Below are 17,741 nucleotides of genomic sequence, written 5' to 3' on the forward strand. Positions count from 1 at the left end.
AGTTTTTACTGTAGAGTTTGAAACATACTTCAGATCTTCTCTAAGTTTCAACACTTATTACAATTTTACCATTTTTATATGTGTAATATACTTAACACCACATATAACTTCTGCTTTAGGCTAAAGGAAATTATTTTTAGAGAGAGAAATTCCAAAGGACAACTCGAAGTTATGGTTCACAAACTTCAAAATGAAATTAAAAAACTGACTGTTGAACTAATGAAAGCAAAAGATCAACAAGAGGATCACCTTAAACACTTAAGAACCCTTGAAAAAACATTAGAAAAAATGGAGAGACAAAAAAGGCAACAGCAGGCAGCACAGGTATTTCTCTATTTTAATGTATGAGTAGCACACATTAACACAAATTCATAGCTTCTATCATGAAACAAATTATACCACCTAGAAAACCTAAAAGATGTAAGGCTATGCGCAAAAATTAAATTGCTGTTAATTTAACAGTCACATAGCCTGTTGAATTATGTCCAAATTAAGACTACTAGCTCTTAACACAAAGCAATTAAAAAGAAAAGTTGATGGAAATGTTGCAGGTAGTTAGGCTTTTATTCTGAGAGAGCTGGCTTTTAAAAAGGCTTTCAGGTGATTGAAGGAATTTCATTTTCATGCTTTCTGAATGGAAATTATCATTAAAATCTGTGATGCAGATAAGCAATAGTTAATGCTAGTGTATTTGTTCCTTCCAAGGCTGCACTTTGTGCGACTGTAACATCATTAATTTATTAAAGTTTGAAAATCAACTTAGTCACCGGACACTGTCATTTAAAAGGTACTTATGGAAACTGACATTAAAATAGCAGGGGAGATTATTATCTAAATAATGTAATTGTGGGTATTTTACTCAGATAAGACTGATCCAAGAGGTGGAGCTCAAAGCTTCAGCTGCTGATAGAGAAATATACTTACTTAGAACTTCCCTTCATCGAGAAAGGGAACAAGTGCAACAACTTCATGAACTTCTTGCATTGAAAGAACAGGAACACAGGTAAATGAAAAATTTATCAGAAATGTATTGGCATTTAACAATAGAAAAAGAAAGCTACTGGTTCCCCACCACCAGTATTTTTTTTTTTTCTTTTGAGATGGAGTCTTGCTCTGTCATCCAGGCTGGAGTGCAGTGGTGCAATCTCGGCTCACTGCAAGCTCCGCCTCCCGGGTTCACGCCATTCTCCTGCCTCAGCCTCCCGAGTTAGCTGGGACTACAGGTGCCTGCCACCACACCGGCTAATTTTTTTTTTTGTATTTTTAGTAGAGACAGGGTTTCACCATGTTAACCAGGATGGTTTCAATCTCCTGACCTCATGATCCGCCCGCCTTGGCCTCCCAAAGTGCTGGGATTACAGGCGTGAGCCACCGCGCCCAGCCCCCACCAGTATTTAAAAATAGTGATTGAGCATTGGTGAAGTCTGACAGAATTAGTTAGTGGAAAATGCCATGTTCATGTATGTATACATTAGAATCAGCCCTATAGCAAGAACTAGTAGCTAAAAAATGAATAGATGCCTTTGTTATCAGTATTTGAGGTATAGGTTTATAACAGTATAGCTTATTTCTCATTTCTCCAAACCCAGCCAAAAGTTGGTCTTTATATAGAGAGAAAATTTTTAATTGACCTCCAAGTTAGTTAGTAAATTAATCAGTATTCTTTATTCTTCTGAAGGAGGGGTCAGTGAACTTTTTCTGTAAAGGGTCACATAGAAAATATTTCAGGCTCTGCAGGCCATACCTAACTTTGCCTTTGTAGCACAAAAGTAGCCATAGATAATACATAAATGAATGGCATGGCTGTGTTCCAATAAAAGTTTATTTACAAAGAGAAAGGCAGTAGGTCACATTTGGCTGATGGGTTGTAGTTTGTCAACTCTTGCTCTATAGAATCTGTAATAATTTCAACATTTTCAGTTTATCTATTTCAGTTATCTATTTACTATCCTACCAGTGAAATTGTATGATTATCGTATGTTAATTGTATTTATTCCCAAACCTGTTTTGTTTTGTATCTAAATGTTGGTGCTCTGGGGAAAATTGTTATCTTGTGTAGACGAGACAATTATAAAAGATTGGGGGAAAATAATCACAAAAATCTAGAATTTTGTACTTTGTTTCCTTTACTTAGTTTCATTCCAGTTTAAAGAAACTAAAAACTGGAAATAATGGGTTTCACATTATGGGTTTGAGTAATGCAAGAAAAGTAGTGGAGAACCATAAAGAATAGACTAACTGGCCCGATATCAAAAGATTAGTAAATAATTTTACACTTTAACTGACTTTTTCTGTTAACAAACCACCAGTGCTAATCAGACTGTATTTATTGCAAGTCAAAGACTCGGCCAAAGTAGTAGATACAGTGAAACATCTTATGCAAATGCACCTGAAGAATTTCTGAAGCCATAGAATGATTCTGAACTATCTCATGAAGTTAAGATTTGACATACTTCCCTTATCTCCATCACTATTAAATACACAATCAAATAAAACTCATATTATTTGTACCTATCTATGCCCAATTACTGCGTTTGAAAGTGAGAGGCTGATACTGAATTAACAAGAGTGAATATAGAATATTAAGAACTATGTAAAGACCTTTAAAATGTTTCTTTTCAGGTGAGTATCATCCTTTTATCTTTATATGTTTTTCATTCCAGGAAGGAACTTGAAACAAGGGAGTTTTTTACTGATGCTGAGTTCCAGGATGCCTTAGCTAAAGAAATAGCCAAAGAAGAGAAAAAGCATGAGCAAGTGATAAAAGAATACCAAGAGAAAATTGACGTGTTAAGCAAGCAGTATATGGATTTAGAAAATGAATTCCGTATTGCTTTAACTGTTGAAGCCAGAAGATTTCAAGATGTAAGAATTGGCACCCAGCTCTTTATTGAAAACAGAATCAGTAAGATATGGTTTGATGAGAGGACTTGTTTTAGAAACATAGCTATATTAAATGTTGGCTTCATAATCTTAAGTAAAATATATAAATTCTTAGAGGCCTTAGTTTCCTCAGATAAATAATAGCTACTATTTATTGCTCTTGCAAAAACTAAGTAAGATTATAGATGTTATAGAGTATTGGAATAGGAATCTGAGAAACTGAATTCCCTCCTATCACTATAGAGCAAGGATTGGTAAAACTAAAGCCCCCAGGCCAAATATGGCCCACTGCCTATTTCTCTTTAAAGTAAAGCTTTATTGGAACAGAGCCATGCTCATTTTTTACATATTATCTATGGCTGCTTTTCCATTACAAAAGCACAGTTGAGTACTTTCTTTTTTTTTTTTTTTTTTTTTGAGATGGAGTCTCGCTCTGTCGCCCAGGCTGGAATGGTGCAGTGGCATGATCTCAGCTCACTCCAGTTTCTGCCTCCCAGATTCAAGCAGTTCTCCTGTCTCAGCCTCCCAAGTAGCTGGGACTACAGTCACAGGCCACCACGCCCACCTAATTTTTGTATTTTTAGTAGAGACAGGATTTCATCATATTGGTCAGGCTGGTCTCAAACTCCTGTTCTCAGATGATCCGCCTGCCTCGGCCTCCCAAAGTCCTGGGATTACAGGCGTGAGCCACTGTGCCCAGCCGTAGTTGAGTACTTTCAACAGAGTTCATATGGCCTGGCCTGTATAGCCTAACAGTTTACTGTCTGGCACTTTCTAGAAAAAGTTTGGTAACCCCTGCTATAGAGGAATAATTGTGCTCCTCCGACCAGTCCCACCAAATGTATACTAGATCCCATTTCCTCTTGCCTACTTAAAGATATGGCTTCAGTAAGTCTTCTTTCTTACTCTCTTACATCTGCAGTTTTTCCACTATATTGGATCATTCCCTTCAGCATACAAACATGCTGTGATTTCTCTTATCTTAAGAAAACTCTCTTGATTCCATTTCTTCCTTTGACTACTATGTTGTTTCTCTGCTTCCATTTACAACAGAACATCTCAAAATTGTGCATTTGCTGTCTTTGATTTCTCTACTTCTCTCTTCTCCAACCTGCTCTCATCTGGCTTTTATCTCTATTGCTCTACTAGCATTGCACTATCAAAGCCACCAGCAATATCCACACTATGAAAGTTGTGAGTCAAATTTGTCCTCATCTGATTTGACCTAAGTGCAGGATTAGACAGGGTTGATAGCTTTCTCCTCTTCCTTACTCTTTCTTTGCTTAGTTTCCAGCACACTGCATTTCTTGGTTTTCTTGGCTTTCCATTACGTCACTTCTTTTCAGTCTCTTTGTTTCTCTTATTTTTTCCATAGTTTCATTATTGCAGTGCCCAAGTTTTCAGCCCTTAAATTCCTTTTCTTTTCTATACACACTCATTCTCTTGGTAAACTCCTCCAGCATCATTATATCTCCAGCCTGGACGTTTTGCAAGAATTTTAAACTTCTATGTCTAACCACCTATTTAACATATTCTACTTCACTGCTAATTTTACCCCCAAACCTTCTACTTTGACATTTCTCCTGTCCCAGTTAAAGACAACTCCATCCTTCTAGGTGCTTAAGCCAAAAACAAAGTCATTGTTGATTATTCTTTCTCTGACACTACACATTCAGTACCTCAGGAGATTCTGTCACCATTATTTAAAAAATATACACGTGGCCATTTCTTGCCACCTCTAACACAGCCACTCTGGTATGTCACGTTATCTTGTATTATATGAAGAGCTTTCAAGTTAATCTTCCTGCCTCTATCCTTCCCTTACCCCCCTCTGTTTATGCCAAACACAGCAGCTAGAATGTTCTTTTAAAATACATGTTTGGTAATATGACTCCTCTCCTCAAAGACCTCCACTGTCCCTTCATTTTATTCAGAGTAGTGGTCAAAACACTTCACAATCTAGCCCTCTGAGTTCATCTCCTACTACCTTCCCCTTCATTTACGCCACTCCAGTGACAACAGCCTTCTTCCTATTCCTCCAATGTATCAGGCACATTCCTGCCTAGAACACTCCTTTCCCACACATTTGCATGGCTCCATTCCCTGCCTCCTTCCAGTCATTGCTCCATTGTTGCATTCGCAGTGATTATGCCAGTTAAAATTGAACCCACATCTCCCAACACTTCACACACTTCACATCCTTCTAACCTTTTACCCAAGCATATAGTATCATCTAACATGATGTATAATTTATTATGCTTGTTGTTATATTGTCAGTGCCTGCCACCTAGAATTTAAGCTTTACAAAAGCAAAGATTTTAATCTGTGGTATTCATTGGTGTATTTCAGTGCTAAAGCAATATCTGGCCACCCAGGCTGGAGGGCAGTGGCGGTATCTCGGCTCACTGCAACCTCCTCCTCCCAAGTTCAAGCGATTCTCCTGCCTCAGCCTCCCAAGTAGCTGGGATTTTACAGGTGTGCACCACCACACCAGCTAATTTTTGTATTTTTAGTAGAGATGGGGTTTCACCATTTTGGCCAGGCTGGTCTCAAACTCCTGACCTCAAGTGATCTGCCCTCCTTGGCCTCCCAAAGTGCTGGGATTACAGGCATCAGCCACCACGCCCAGCCCAAATAAATGATTTCTGGCTTTAGATTTGATACTAATTCCCTGAGTCACTTCAGGCAAATATATAATAATCATCCTGGGTCTCTGTTTCATCATCTGGAAATTAGTAGATTGAAACAGATTATCTTTAAATCTTCTTTTGCTAAAACTGTGATACTATTTCCAAAAGCAAATATTTTCTAATTATTTGGAGAACTGCTATTTATAATACAATTTTGGAATATAGGTTAAAGATGGTTTTGAAAATGTTGCAACTGAGTTAGCAAAGAGCAAACATGCTCTTATTTGGGCTCAACGAAAAGAAAATGAGTCTTCCTCTTTAATTAAAGATCTGACCTGTATGGTAAAGGAACAAAAAACAAAACTGGCAGAAGTTTCTAAATTGAAACAAGAAACAGCAGCAAATTTACAGGTAAGACTTTGCAACATTATATTTTTTAAAATTTTTTTATATTATTTTCTCAAGTGGGTTCTGATAATTTTAGGAAGTACATGAAAGGAACTTTTAAATGATACTAATTATATATTGCATATAAGAAAAATAGTATAAAGAAATTAAGCTCATGATTTCACAAATTGTATTGCTCATGAGATAGCAATTAGGTAAAATAAGTCAATTAGTTTTAAGAAACATGTTCAATTAAATAGGTGCCAGTAGTATAGTGATACAGCAAAAATTGTGGAAGTGATACTCAAATGGTTAAAGTTTGGGAAGCACCACTTGGATTGCTGGTATTAATTTTGTGGTGGTGATGCTGGTGGTTTTAGATATACTTAGATGTAATAATCATTAAATTAATGTCTTTATTGTTGTTGTCTCAATTTTAAACATTAATGCTATTTTACCCAAAATTTATTTCTGGAAAATGACCTTTAACACTATTGATAAAAGTGCTTGGTGAAAAATTTTGAGTATTACAGGTATAGTTTCTCTTTGACAATTTTAGAATAAAATTCAGATTGTTTAAAGGAGTGGTCTCTTAAATTCAACTGTTTATTTCATGACCTACATTTGTCTTTAGTAAAACTAAAACTTCTGATGTAAAATTTGGTAATGTTTATTTGTATTTGCTTAAATAACATTTTTTCTCATTATAAGATGGAAAAAAATAGAAAATAAAGCACTTAATATAATAATTCTTATTTATTTTTTCGGGGAATATACAGAATCAAATCAACACCCTTGAAATTTTAATTGAAGATGACAAGCAGAAGAGTATTCAAATAGAACTTCTGAAGCACGAAAAAGTCCAGCTTATTTCTGAGCTAGCAGCCAAGGAATCACTAATATTTGGTTTAAGGACAGAAAGAAAAGTATGGGGACATGAGCTGGCACAACAAGGTAAAATTCTCAGATTTTCAAAGGGAAAATAGCTTATTCTTATAAACGGGCAAATCTGGGTGTTGGAGAGAAAAAGACTCAACTCTGCCTCACGATGCCAAGAAAAAAGGTGACCCTTTATCTGGAAGGATAAGTAGGCATTTGCCAGCTACAGGGGAATGAAGACCTCTTAGGAAATGAGAAATAGTTTATTACACCAATGAAGAAGTTATGGCTCTGATTTTTTAAATTTTTTTTCCCATGATAATTTGACTACTATTTTGAACCATGTGTGCTTTTACAAAGCAACATCTAAATATATTGTTAAAAATAATTCTTTTTTTTTTTTTTTTTTTTTTTTTTTGAGACAGAGTTTTGCTCTTGTTCCAGGCTGGAGTGCAATAGCGCAATCTTGGCTTACTACAACCTCTGCCTTCTGGGTTCAAGTGATTCTCCTGCCTCAGCCTCTCGAGTAGCTGGGATTATAGCCATGTGCCGCCACACCTGGCTAAGGGTTTTTGTATTTTTAGTAGAGACCGGGTTTAACCATGTTGGTGAGGCTGGTCTCAAACTGCTGACCTCAGATGATCCACCCACCTTGGCCTCCCAAAGTGCTGGGATTACAGGTGTGAGCCACCGCACCTGGCCAAAAATAATTCTTATATAGTGATTTTAAGTTATTTGTACAGTATACACATTTAATTTTCTTTTCTGATATATGCAACATTTATTGTGCATGCACAAATTAAAATATTATATAAATGAAAACTATTTTTTAGTAAATCCTCAGTCTCATTCCCTTTCCAATCATTGTAAAGCAAGAGATATATACTGTTTTTTGTTTGTTTGTTTGTTTTGTTTTGTTTTGTTTTGCATTCACAGATACCTTTAAAATTATGAATAGCTAGATATTTGGTCTTTTTCTTTTGAGACGAGTCTCACTCTGTTGCCCAGGCTGAAGTACAGTGGTGTGATCTCGGCTCACTACAACTCTACCTCCCGGGTTCAAGCAATTCTCCTGCCTCATCCTCCCCAGTAGCTGGGATTACAGGCATGAGCCACCATGCCCAGCTAATTTTTTTGTATTTTTAGTAGAGACAGGGTTTCACCATGTTGGCCAGGCTGGTTTCAAACTCCTGACCTCAAGTGATCTGCCCACCTCAGCTTCCTAAAGTGCTAGGATTACAGGAGTGAGCAGCTGCACCCAGCCAAGATATTTGGTCTTAATGGAGCATTGCTTATTTGTTCGTTCTCTGTAGGAATTTTTAATATGCTCTTGTTTGTTTGAATGTGATAACATGAATTAATATTACATATCTGAGTTACTTGTTCTCAGCTTTATTTGTGGTTTCAGGTTTTCAAATAACCACAAGTGTTTAAGAGGCCTTTTTGTTTGCTTCCCCTTTCCTCTTCATATTGTACTATTATAAGCTATATTTCTTTATTTAGTTTTTTTATTATTATTATATTACAGTTTGTTAGAGTTTAATAAGATACAAACCCCCAAGGTGTTTCAAAGTTTGTAATTGATGATTTTTGTTTCTTAGGATCTTCTCTAGCCCAAAATCGTGGAAAATTGGAGGCTCAAATTGAGAGTTTATCTAGAGAGAATGAATGTCTGCGAAAGACAAATGAAAGTGATAGTGATGCATTAAGAATAAAGTGCAAAATCATAGACGACCAAACTGAAACTATTAGAAAATTAAAAGATGTAAGTTTGACATTTTATTTTGGTTAAAGAGCAAATGGCAGGTTTGAAAATCTTTGGATCAAAGTATCCAAAAGCTGTTTTTCAGTGTTTTCCAACTGTTGTAAAATTTAGGGTAGATATCATGCATTTCTTTTTATAATATTTGCCCCTTTGCTCTTAAAAAGTTCTACATGATATTTATTAGTTTGGAATGAACTTTATACTTCAGAATTTAATGGAGAATCTTATTATGGCCTTTGAAATAACTGGAAATACCCAGTGTCAATTAAGGGTTAGGAGTCACAAGAAAATGAACATTTTATATGTTTAAAATGTTATTTTAAAGGATAAATTAAACCATATCTAATTAACCAGAATATGAAGCATTTAAAGTTAATAAAAACAAAGTACCAATTTTTTTCTTGAAGAGTTTACAAGAAAAAGAGGAACACATCAAAAGATTACAAGAAAAGATCACAGAAATAAAAAAATGCACTCAAGAACAACTTGATGAAAAATCTTCACAACTGGATGAGGTACTTGAGAAGTTGGAAAGGCACAATGAAAGAAAAGAAAATCTAAAACAACAGTTGAAAGGGAAGGAAGTAGAACTTGAAGAAATCAGAAAAGCTTACAGGTATTATATAGTACAGTATTTCCCACTGAGAAATAAAATGTGGCTTAATAATTTAATAAACCCAATTTATTTTTCAAATTACTTCTCATATTAGTACACTGAATCGGAAGTGGCATGATAAAGGAGAACTTCTATGTCATCTTGAAACACAAGTAAAAGAAGTGAAAGAAAAATTTGAAAACAAGGAAAAGAAACTTAAAGCGGAAAGAGACAAAAGTATTGAACTACAAAAGTAAGCATTAGGTTCTAAAGGATTTGAGATCTCCTTAATCGTAAACACTGTGGAATGGGTGAAATATGTATGAAGAGAGGAGGGCTAAAAATCATATAGGACATAGTTATTTGCCAAGAAGTTTCTTTCCATTTCATCTGTAAAATGAAGATAGCAGTAGCACCTACCTTAAATGTTAGATAAGAGGTTGACATTTGATATATGTGTGTGTATTTATGAATAGATATGGCTTACATGAATTATCTAGTTCTTAGAACAGTGCCTGACACATAAGAATTGCTATATGAGGCCGCATGTGGTGGCTCACGCCTGTAATCCCAGCACTTTGGGAGGCCGAGGTGGGTGGATCACCTGAGATCAGGAGTTCGAGACTAGCCTGGCCAACACAATGAAACCCCATCTCTACTAAAAATAGAAAAAATTAGCTGGGTGTGGTGGCAGGCGCCTGTAATCCCAGCTACTCAGGAGGCTGAGGCCGGAGAATCACTTGAACCCAGGAGGCAGAGGTTGCAGTGAGCTGAGATCACACCATTGCACTCCAGCCTGGGCAACCGGAGCGAAACTTTGTCTCAAAAAGAAAAAAAAAAAGAATTGCTGTATGAACATTTTGTTTTTATTACTATGAACATTTTAAACTGTGTTTGAATGAAAGCAGCTAATGATATTTTAGTTGTTGAAAGTGGAATCTAGAGGAGACTGCCAGTTGACTACCAGGGGCAATGAGCTCCTGAGGAGGCTAGAGGACATTTAAATAGCAGTTGCCAGCACAAGCTGAGGATGAGAGCCAATTTGTTTGTTTGTTTTTCCGAGACGGAGTTTCGCTCTTATTGCCCAGGCTGGAGTGCAATGGCATGATCTGGGCTCACTGCAACTTCCACCTCCTGGGTTCAAGCAATTCTCCTGTCTCAGCCTCCCAAGTAGCTGGGATTACAGGCATGCACCACCACACCCAAATAATTTTTTGTATTTTTAGTAGAGACTGAGTTTCACCATGTTGGCCAGTCTGGTCTCGAACTCCTGCCCTCAGGTGATCCACCCGCCTCGGCCTGCCAAAGTGCTGGCATTACAGGGGTAAGCCACCACGCCTGGCCGAGAGCCGATTTTAAAGAAAGGAAATAAAATGTGTACCTGGCTGCCACTGTTATGTGGGTTCCATAAAATAAGAGGAAATAAGGTTTTACTGTGTTAAAAAATATAACTAGACTTTTTAAAAATAAGTTATAAAGTTGGAACCTTCAGAATTAAGTAGCACAGCTCAATGATTAATTCTCGTGTGAAGATAGACTGATACAGATAACATGGCTATGGATAGCCCAAAAATCTCACTTAAAGATAGGTTCTAATTATGTCAAATCTAATGTAACCTGGAATTTGATTTCTTGTTTTGACTCAGTCTAATGGGAAAGTATTGTTACACTGCAGAAAGTTTTGGTTGATAGCACAGTTGTTTTCTGTTGCTAGACCCTGTTCCACTTTGCTTTCAACCAAGTACTAATACAAGAACCTTGGCTTGGAATCTGTTGCAATTTTTTATCCTGCCAGTAACAAATTTACAATTAGACATCTTTGAGATTCTAAAAGAAAGTCATATTCTATAATTAGCCAAAAAAACCTAATAAAAATTATAAAACCTAACAATCTTCAGACTTTTCCATTGCATTATTCATCATACCATTAATATAAAAATGCAGACCTGATTTTATACATGAATTGTTTTTATGACTAAGACTGGTATACTTTTTAATTTAATGGAATTGTAATAAAATAAGCCAATTATTATTAATAATAACAGGTTTTACTTGTATAGCTTTTTACAATTTATAGGTTGATTTCTTCTATCTTATTTTGAACCCAACAGTAATCCTGTAAGGTTGGCAGAACAGGCAGGATTGTCCTGTTTTATAGTTTAAAAACTCAGCTTGTGACTTGCCCCTAGTCACTTGGCTACTAAGTCATACAATTTTAAAAAGGCTTTTGATGTATGTTCCTTATGTTTAATCTGTTATTACTGATTGCTGTACCAAAACCAGAAAATGTGCCCTTTTTATGAATGTTACTTTTTAAATAGCATTATTTATATTTATATAAAGGAATTGTTTTACCTCCAGGATACTTTGAGCATGAAAATTTTGTGAATACCATTTAATGTGTTTCGTCCACTAAGCATTACCATAAGGAAGTCACAAATACATATTCATAAACTTAAACCATCTGTAGTATGCACTTCTCAAATTATCACATTGAAAACATGGAGAAAAAAGATTAGTAGTAGTCATCATCTGTGAAGGTGCTTATAAACTATACCCTTAAGCCAAATGGTGGCTCACCTCTGTAATCCCAGCACTTTGGGAGGCCGAGGCGGGCAGATCACTTTAGGCCAGGAGTTCAAGACCAGCCTATTCAACATAGTGAAACCCTGTCTCTACTAAAAATACAGAAAATTAGCTGGGCCATGGTGGTGCACATCCTGTAATCTTAGTTACTTGGGAGGCTGAGGCATGAGAATCACTTGAACCTGGGAGCCAGAGGTTGCTTTGAGCCATGATCATGCCACTGCACTCCAACCTGGGTGACACAGCCAGACCCTGTCTCAAAAATAAAATAAAATAAAAAACTATACTCCTAGACTCAAAATAAATGGGGAAACAGAGTACTCTAACTTTCAGAAAATGAAAGTGTAAAAAACATTAGTGATATATTATCCTAACATAATTGTTATCCTAATAGATTCTGCTGGATGATGAACTACTTATATCTTTAGTTACCCTGTAATAGCCTTTGATATTTTCATAATACTGAGTTATGTTTCCATTAGTATGAATGTGAGCCACCCGAGAAGAAATAACATCCTAATCTATACATTCACACCACATATACACATATATATGTGGGTGTTTCGTTTTTTTAAGGAATGCAATGGAAAAACTTCATAGTATGGATGATGCCTTCAAAAAACAAGTTGATGCAATTGTTGAAGCTCATCAAGCTGAAATAGCACAACTGGCAAATGAAAAGCAGAAGTGTATTGATTCTGCAAATTTAAAGGTATTGTAAGTAAAATTCACTTCAATAATCAGTATATTACATGATTATAGCTAAATAAATTAGATCTTCAAGAATTATAAAGAGAAAAGGCAACATGATCTCATGACCAAATAGATATGAAGAATGTTACCAAAACTATCCTAAAACCAGGGTAAAACGTTGATAATACTTAGATTAATTGTAGAACATAATTCTAATTTCTAAACAAAACTTGTACATTTGATTCTAGTGTGTACTTTCTCTGCTCTCTGGATAAAAATTTCATATCTAACTAATCTTGGATAGAAGTCTCTTTGGTTACACATAGGCAGGGTGAGAATCTGAAGGTATTAAACATAATCCATCACCACCTTGGAAAAAGTTATCAAAGAGTATTAGGGTTCAAGACTATCAACTTTATTATCTCAATATTATTAATAAAGTAATGAGTTTAGAGTAATGCTAAATCAGAGGGAAACATCAGAAGCACCTACGAAGCTTTTTAATAATACATATTCAGGCCAGGCGCAGTGGCTTACGCATGTAATCCCAGCACTTTGGGAGGCCAAGGCGGGCGGATCATGAGGTTAGGAGATCGAGACCATCCTGGCCAACATGGTGAAACCCCTTCTCTACTAAAAATACAAAAATTAGCTGGGCGTGGTGGTGGGCACCTGTAATTCCAGCTAGTCGGGAGGCTGAGGCAGGAGGATGGCTTGAACCCGGAGGTGGAGGTTGCAGTGAGCCAAGATTGCTCCATTGCACTCCAGCCTGGTGACAAAGCAAGATTCTGTCTCAAAAAAAAAAAAAAAAAAAAAACACCATATTACCATATTCATGAACTTCCCCTCAGAGACTCATTCACTAAGTCTGGAATCAGACTCGGGTGTTTTTTTAATTCCACAGATGATTCTTACGTGACCTCTCTGGTGAGATAATATGAATTTCCATTTTTTCCTGCTTCTGAAGTGGTAATAAGAAACTAAGGTATCTGTAAAACTGGAGATGCAGAAATCAGCAACTATAAAAGCGTTCACCAACAGAAAGGCAAAGTAATGCTCCATATAGAAATTATATGGCTGGGCGCAGTGGCTCAAGCCTGTAATCCCAGCGGAGGCCGAGGCTGGTGGATCAGTTGAGCTAAGGAATTCAAGACCAGCCTGGCCAACATGGTGAAACCCCATCTCCACTAAAAATACAAAAATTAGCTGGGTGTGGTGGTGCATGCCTGTAGTCTCAGCTATTTGGGAGGCTGAGGTCACAGGATCACTTTAGCCCGGGAGGCAGAGGTTTCAGTGCACCAAGATTGTGTCACGCTGTACTCCAACCTGGACTACAGAGCGAGACCCTGTCTCAAAAAAAAAAAAAAAGAAAGAAATTATAATCAACGTTGTGTGTTTAAATGACATTATCCTCAGGACTCTGTGCAAAGAAAAAGAGGGAGTGAGGTCTTTGGAAATAATCACAATGAGTAAGAATATAACTTGTCCAAAATTCAGTTTTTTGTTTCATGTGAACAGATGTTCCAAATATTTTACTTAAAAACTACCAAATGCAGACCGGGCGCAGTGGCTCACGCCTGTAAGCCCAGCACTTTGGGAGGCTGAGGCGGGTGGATCACCTGAGGTTGGGAGTTCGAGACCAGCCTGACCAACATGGAGAAACCCCGTCTCTACTAAAAATACAAAATTAGCCGGGCATGGTGGCACATGCCTGTAATCCAGCTACTTGGGAGGCTAAGGCAGGAGAGTTGCTTGAACCCAGGAGGCAGAGGTTGTGGTGAGCCGAGATCACACCATTGCACTCCAGCCTGGGCAACAAGAGTGAAACTGTGTCTCAAAAAAACAAAGCTACCAAATGTAGGCTGGGCATGGAGGCTTACACCTGGAATCCCAATACTTATTAGGAGGTTGAGGTTGAGGTGGAAGGATCACTCAAGACCAGGAGTTCAAGACCAGCCTGGGCAACATAGCAAGACATCGTCGCTACAAAAAAATGTGTTAATTAGCCTGGCGTGGTGGTACACGCCTGTAGACCTGTCTCCTCAGGAGGCTGAGATGGGAGGATTGCTTGAGCCCAGGAGTTTGGGACTACGGTGAGCTGTGATCATACCACTGCACTCCAGCCTGGGTGACAGCAATATCCTATCTCAAAATTTTAAAAACCTACCAAGTGTTTAACAAGGGTACATCAGGTAATACTAAATAAAGTTTAAACCTTAAATAAGATTACAGGTATTACTAAATAAGTTAATACTAAGTAAGGTTTAAGTATTAACCTTAATACTAAATAAGTTTAAGGTTTAAACACTTAAGGGAAGTGTTTGAAGTAATATCAAAGGAAAGAGTTTTAGAAATAGCACTAGAGCTGAAATATGATAATTAGGTTTGCAGACAGGGGATTATGAGGTATCACATAATGGTAATTATTTAAATTAGGAGAAATATTAGTTTTCTAAGGGAAAAGAGATTGAGAGATCTATATTAGGGGTTAGGAAGCATGAAGTAAACAGAAAAATGGTCATATTGGTAACATTATCAGAATTGTTACGATATCGTAGGAAAGACAATTTCAATTAGAAGTTAACAATATCAACTACAGCAACTCCTAGGAGAATGTAGGTTAGGAATAAATGATAAAATGATCTCTCAAAAAGATGGTAATATATAACCACCAACAGCATTTTTAGAAAAGCTGTAGGCACTACATTAAAGATAGGGTTTCTTTGGGGAGGGAGGTGATTTCAGTTTTAAAAATCTATAAGGAACTGGTGTTTAAGCTGAACTTGTGACTCAGCATTGATAAGCAGTATAGGACTGTAGAAAGATTAACCAAAAGCGTGGGATTCTGTCCTAGCTATGATATATAGAAACTGTACAACCATAAACAGATTTTCTAAGCTCTAAAATAGAGTTAAAATGTGTGTGTGTGTGTGTGTATATTTTTTTTTTTTTTTTTTTGAGATGGAGTTTCACTCTTGTCCTGGCTGGAGTGCAATGGCACTATCTCGCCTTACTGCAACCTCCACCTCCTGGGTTCAAGTGACTCCTCCCTCAGCTTCCCAAGTAGCTGGGTTTACAGGTGTGTACCACCACACCTGGCTAATTTTGTATTTTTAGCAAAGACAGGGTTTCTCCATGTTGGCCAGGCTGGTCTCGAACTCCTGACCTCAAGTGATCTGCCCACTTCGGCCTCCCAAAGTGCTGGGATTACAGGTGTGAGCCACCACACCTGGCCAAGTGAAAATATATTGCCATGTCTTGGCCAGGCGTGGTGGCTCACACCTGTAATCCCAGCACTTTGGGAGACCAAGGTGGGCGGATCATGAGGTCAGGAGATCGAGACCATCCTGGCTAACACAGTGAAACCCCATCTCTACTAAAAATACAAAAAAAAAAAAAAAGTTAGCCAGGCGTGGTAGCGGGCGCCTGTAGTCCCAGCTACTCAGGAGGCTGAGGCAGGAGAATAGTGTGAACCTGGGTGGCGGAACTTGCAGTGAGCCGAGATCGCGCCACTGCACTCCAGCCTGGGCAACAGTGCAAGACTCCATCTCAAAAAATAAATAAATAAATGTATATATATATATATATATATATATATATATATATATATACACACACACACACATATATAGCCATGTCTTTTTTACAAGAAGTTTATGAAAACTAAGTAGATAATATATTAATGCATGAAAGTACTTTGTATACTGTATAAATACTGTATTTTTCCTATTAGCATTTGAGCAAGTTACATTTTACTGACATTTCTTTAAATACATCACAAATTTCAAAATGTGTAAGAATAAATTGTGGACCTTTTCTTTCAAAATACATTTTAAAAATACATTTTCTTTAAGAAATTAAAATGTAAAATTTACATGTCGATTTAGGTCCATCAAATTGAAAAAGAAATGCGTGAACTTTTGGAAGAAACATGCAAGAACAAAAAAACAATGGAAGCAAAAATTAAGCAACTTGCTTTTGCTTTAAATGAAATTCAGCAAGATATGTGATGGTTCTGAGAATGAATTTAATTGAAATGGACCAGCAGACCTATTGTAAAAATGATTAAATATTGTAATAGTGGTAACTGCTATGACTTTGAAATGTCTCTTTCTACACATTTCATTATGAATATATTTTTAAAGACTTTTGATCAAGTATTTATTAATTGTATAGGTTTTTTATAATAAATTGTTGACAAGTTTGTCTATTCGAAAAAAACTCATAACTAGACTTACAACATTTTTCTTGTTTCTGTACTATACGTTGTTTGGTAATTACACATTTGCCTACAGATTTGTGAATGAAAAGATTAGTATTTTCACTATATGAGGTAAAATATTTTAATCATTGTTATTGTGATGATGAAGAACTAATTATATTTGTTGTCATTTAATTGATGTAGCTCAATTCTTTTAAAGTGCTTATGTAGCCAAAAAGCATTTGAAATCTGTATGATAAAAGATGTGGCATTCTTAAGAAAGTATATATAGCCATCTCCACATCACTCATTATGACCCCTTCTTTTATAATGCATATATCTTTTCGTTAAAGATTACATTTAAGGTTTTATAAATATTGTCTGTTCCTGAAGAGGAACACCACTGTTCCACCTTCATTCTCCCTTCTAATCACTGTATATGAAGAAATTCTGATAATGTAACTGGAAGCAGTAATTCATTTCATTCCATACCAGGTCATTACTGTATTACTGTTTCATTTTTGTCACAATATATGCTATGTATGCAGAACAAAAGTCTTAAGTACTATGCCCCTCTTCTATTTCTAAAAGGAAGAAAATATATATTTTCTTGATACCAGTACTGAACTAAGATTTTAAAAGTAAATAGAACAAAAATCATTTAAGTGCTTCATAAAGAGAAGGCCCCATTTCATTATAGATAATCTTTGTGTTGAAATTTGTGAGACAACATCAAACATAACAACATGTATAATGGGAGTCTTAGAAGGGGAGAAATATTTGGAGAAGTAATGGCTGAAAACTCCCTCAATTTGATTTAAAATACCCTGCATGACTGGGTGCGGTGGCTTATGCCTGTAATTCCAGCACTTTGGAAGACCGAGGCAGGAGGACTGTTTGAGCCCAGGAGTTAAAACACTAGCCTGGGCAACATAGTGAGCCCTGTCTCTTAAAGCACAAACAAATTTAAAAAACTACAAATACAAGGTTTCAGTAAAGCCTAGGGTAAACATAGAACGACATCTAGACATGTTTTATAGTGAAACTGTTAGGGAAGCTCTTGAAAGGAGCAAGAAAATATTCTCGTATAGAGGAACAACAGGTTAACAGCTGACTTATCAG

At 36.6% G+C, this 17,741-nt stretch overlaps 1 protein-coding gene across 12 annotated transcripts in view; it reads left to right on the top strand.

The window, feature by feature from the left end:
- The window catches only part of LRRCC1 (leucine rich repeat and coiled-coil centrosomal protein 1), a 47,323-nt gene extending 30,085 nt beyond the window's left edge, over positions 1 to 17,238 (top strand). For 5 of the 12 annotated variants that reach the window (XM_054498128.2, XM_054498125.2, XM_054498124.2 and 2 more), the window contains 10 exons: positions 120 to 324; positions 864 to 1,003; positions 2,664 to 2,865; positions 5,739 to 5,924; positions 6,680 to 6,854; positions 8,381 to 8,544; positions 8,952 to 9,160; positions 9,255 to 9,392; positions 12,302 to 12,437; positions 16,306 to 17,238. In XM_054498128.2, coding sequence (XP_054354103.2) covers positions 120 to 324; positions 864 to 1,003; positions 2,664 to 2,865; positions 5,739 to 5,924; positions 6,680 to 6,854; positions 8,381 to 8,544; positions 8,952 to 9,160; positions 9,255 to 9,392; positions 12,302 to 12,437; positions 16,306 to 16,428 — 1,678 coding nt within the window. In that variant the 3' untranslated portion in view covers positions 16,429 to 17,238. Of the gene's footprint in view, positions 1 to 119; positions 325 to 863; positions 1,004 to 2,663; positions 2,906 to 5,738; positions 5,925 to 6,679; positions 6,855 to 8,380; positions 8,545 to 8,951; positions 9,161 to 9,254; positions 9,393 to 12,301; positions 12,438 to 16,305 lie in introns of all 12 variants that reach the window. The other 7 variants (XM_063668942.1, XM_054498132.2, XM_054498130.2 and 4 more) reach the window with 3 other exon arrangements.
- Positions 17,239 to 17,741: the final 503 nt, after the last annotated feature.

The sequence above is a fragment of the Pongo pygmaeus genome, chromosome 7 (assembly GCF_028885625.2).
Source record: "Pongo pygmaeus isolate AG05252 chromosome 7, NHGRI_mPonPyg2-v2.0_pri, whole genome shotgun sequence".
Taxonomy (NCBI): domain Eukaryota; kingdom Metazoa; phylum Chordata; class Mammalia; order Primates; family Hominidae; genus Pongo; species Pongo pygmaeus.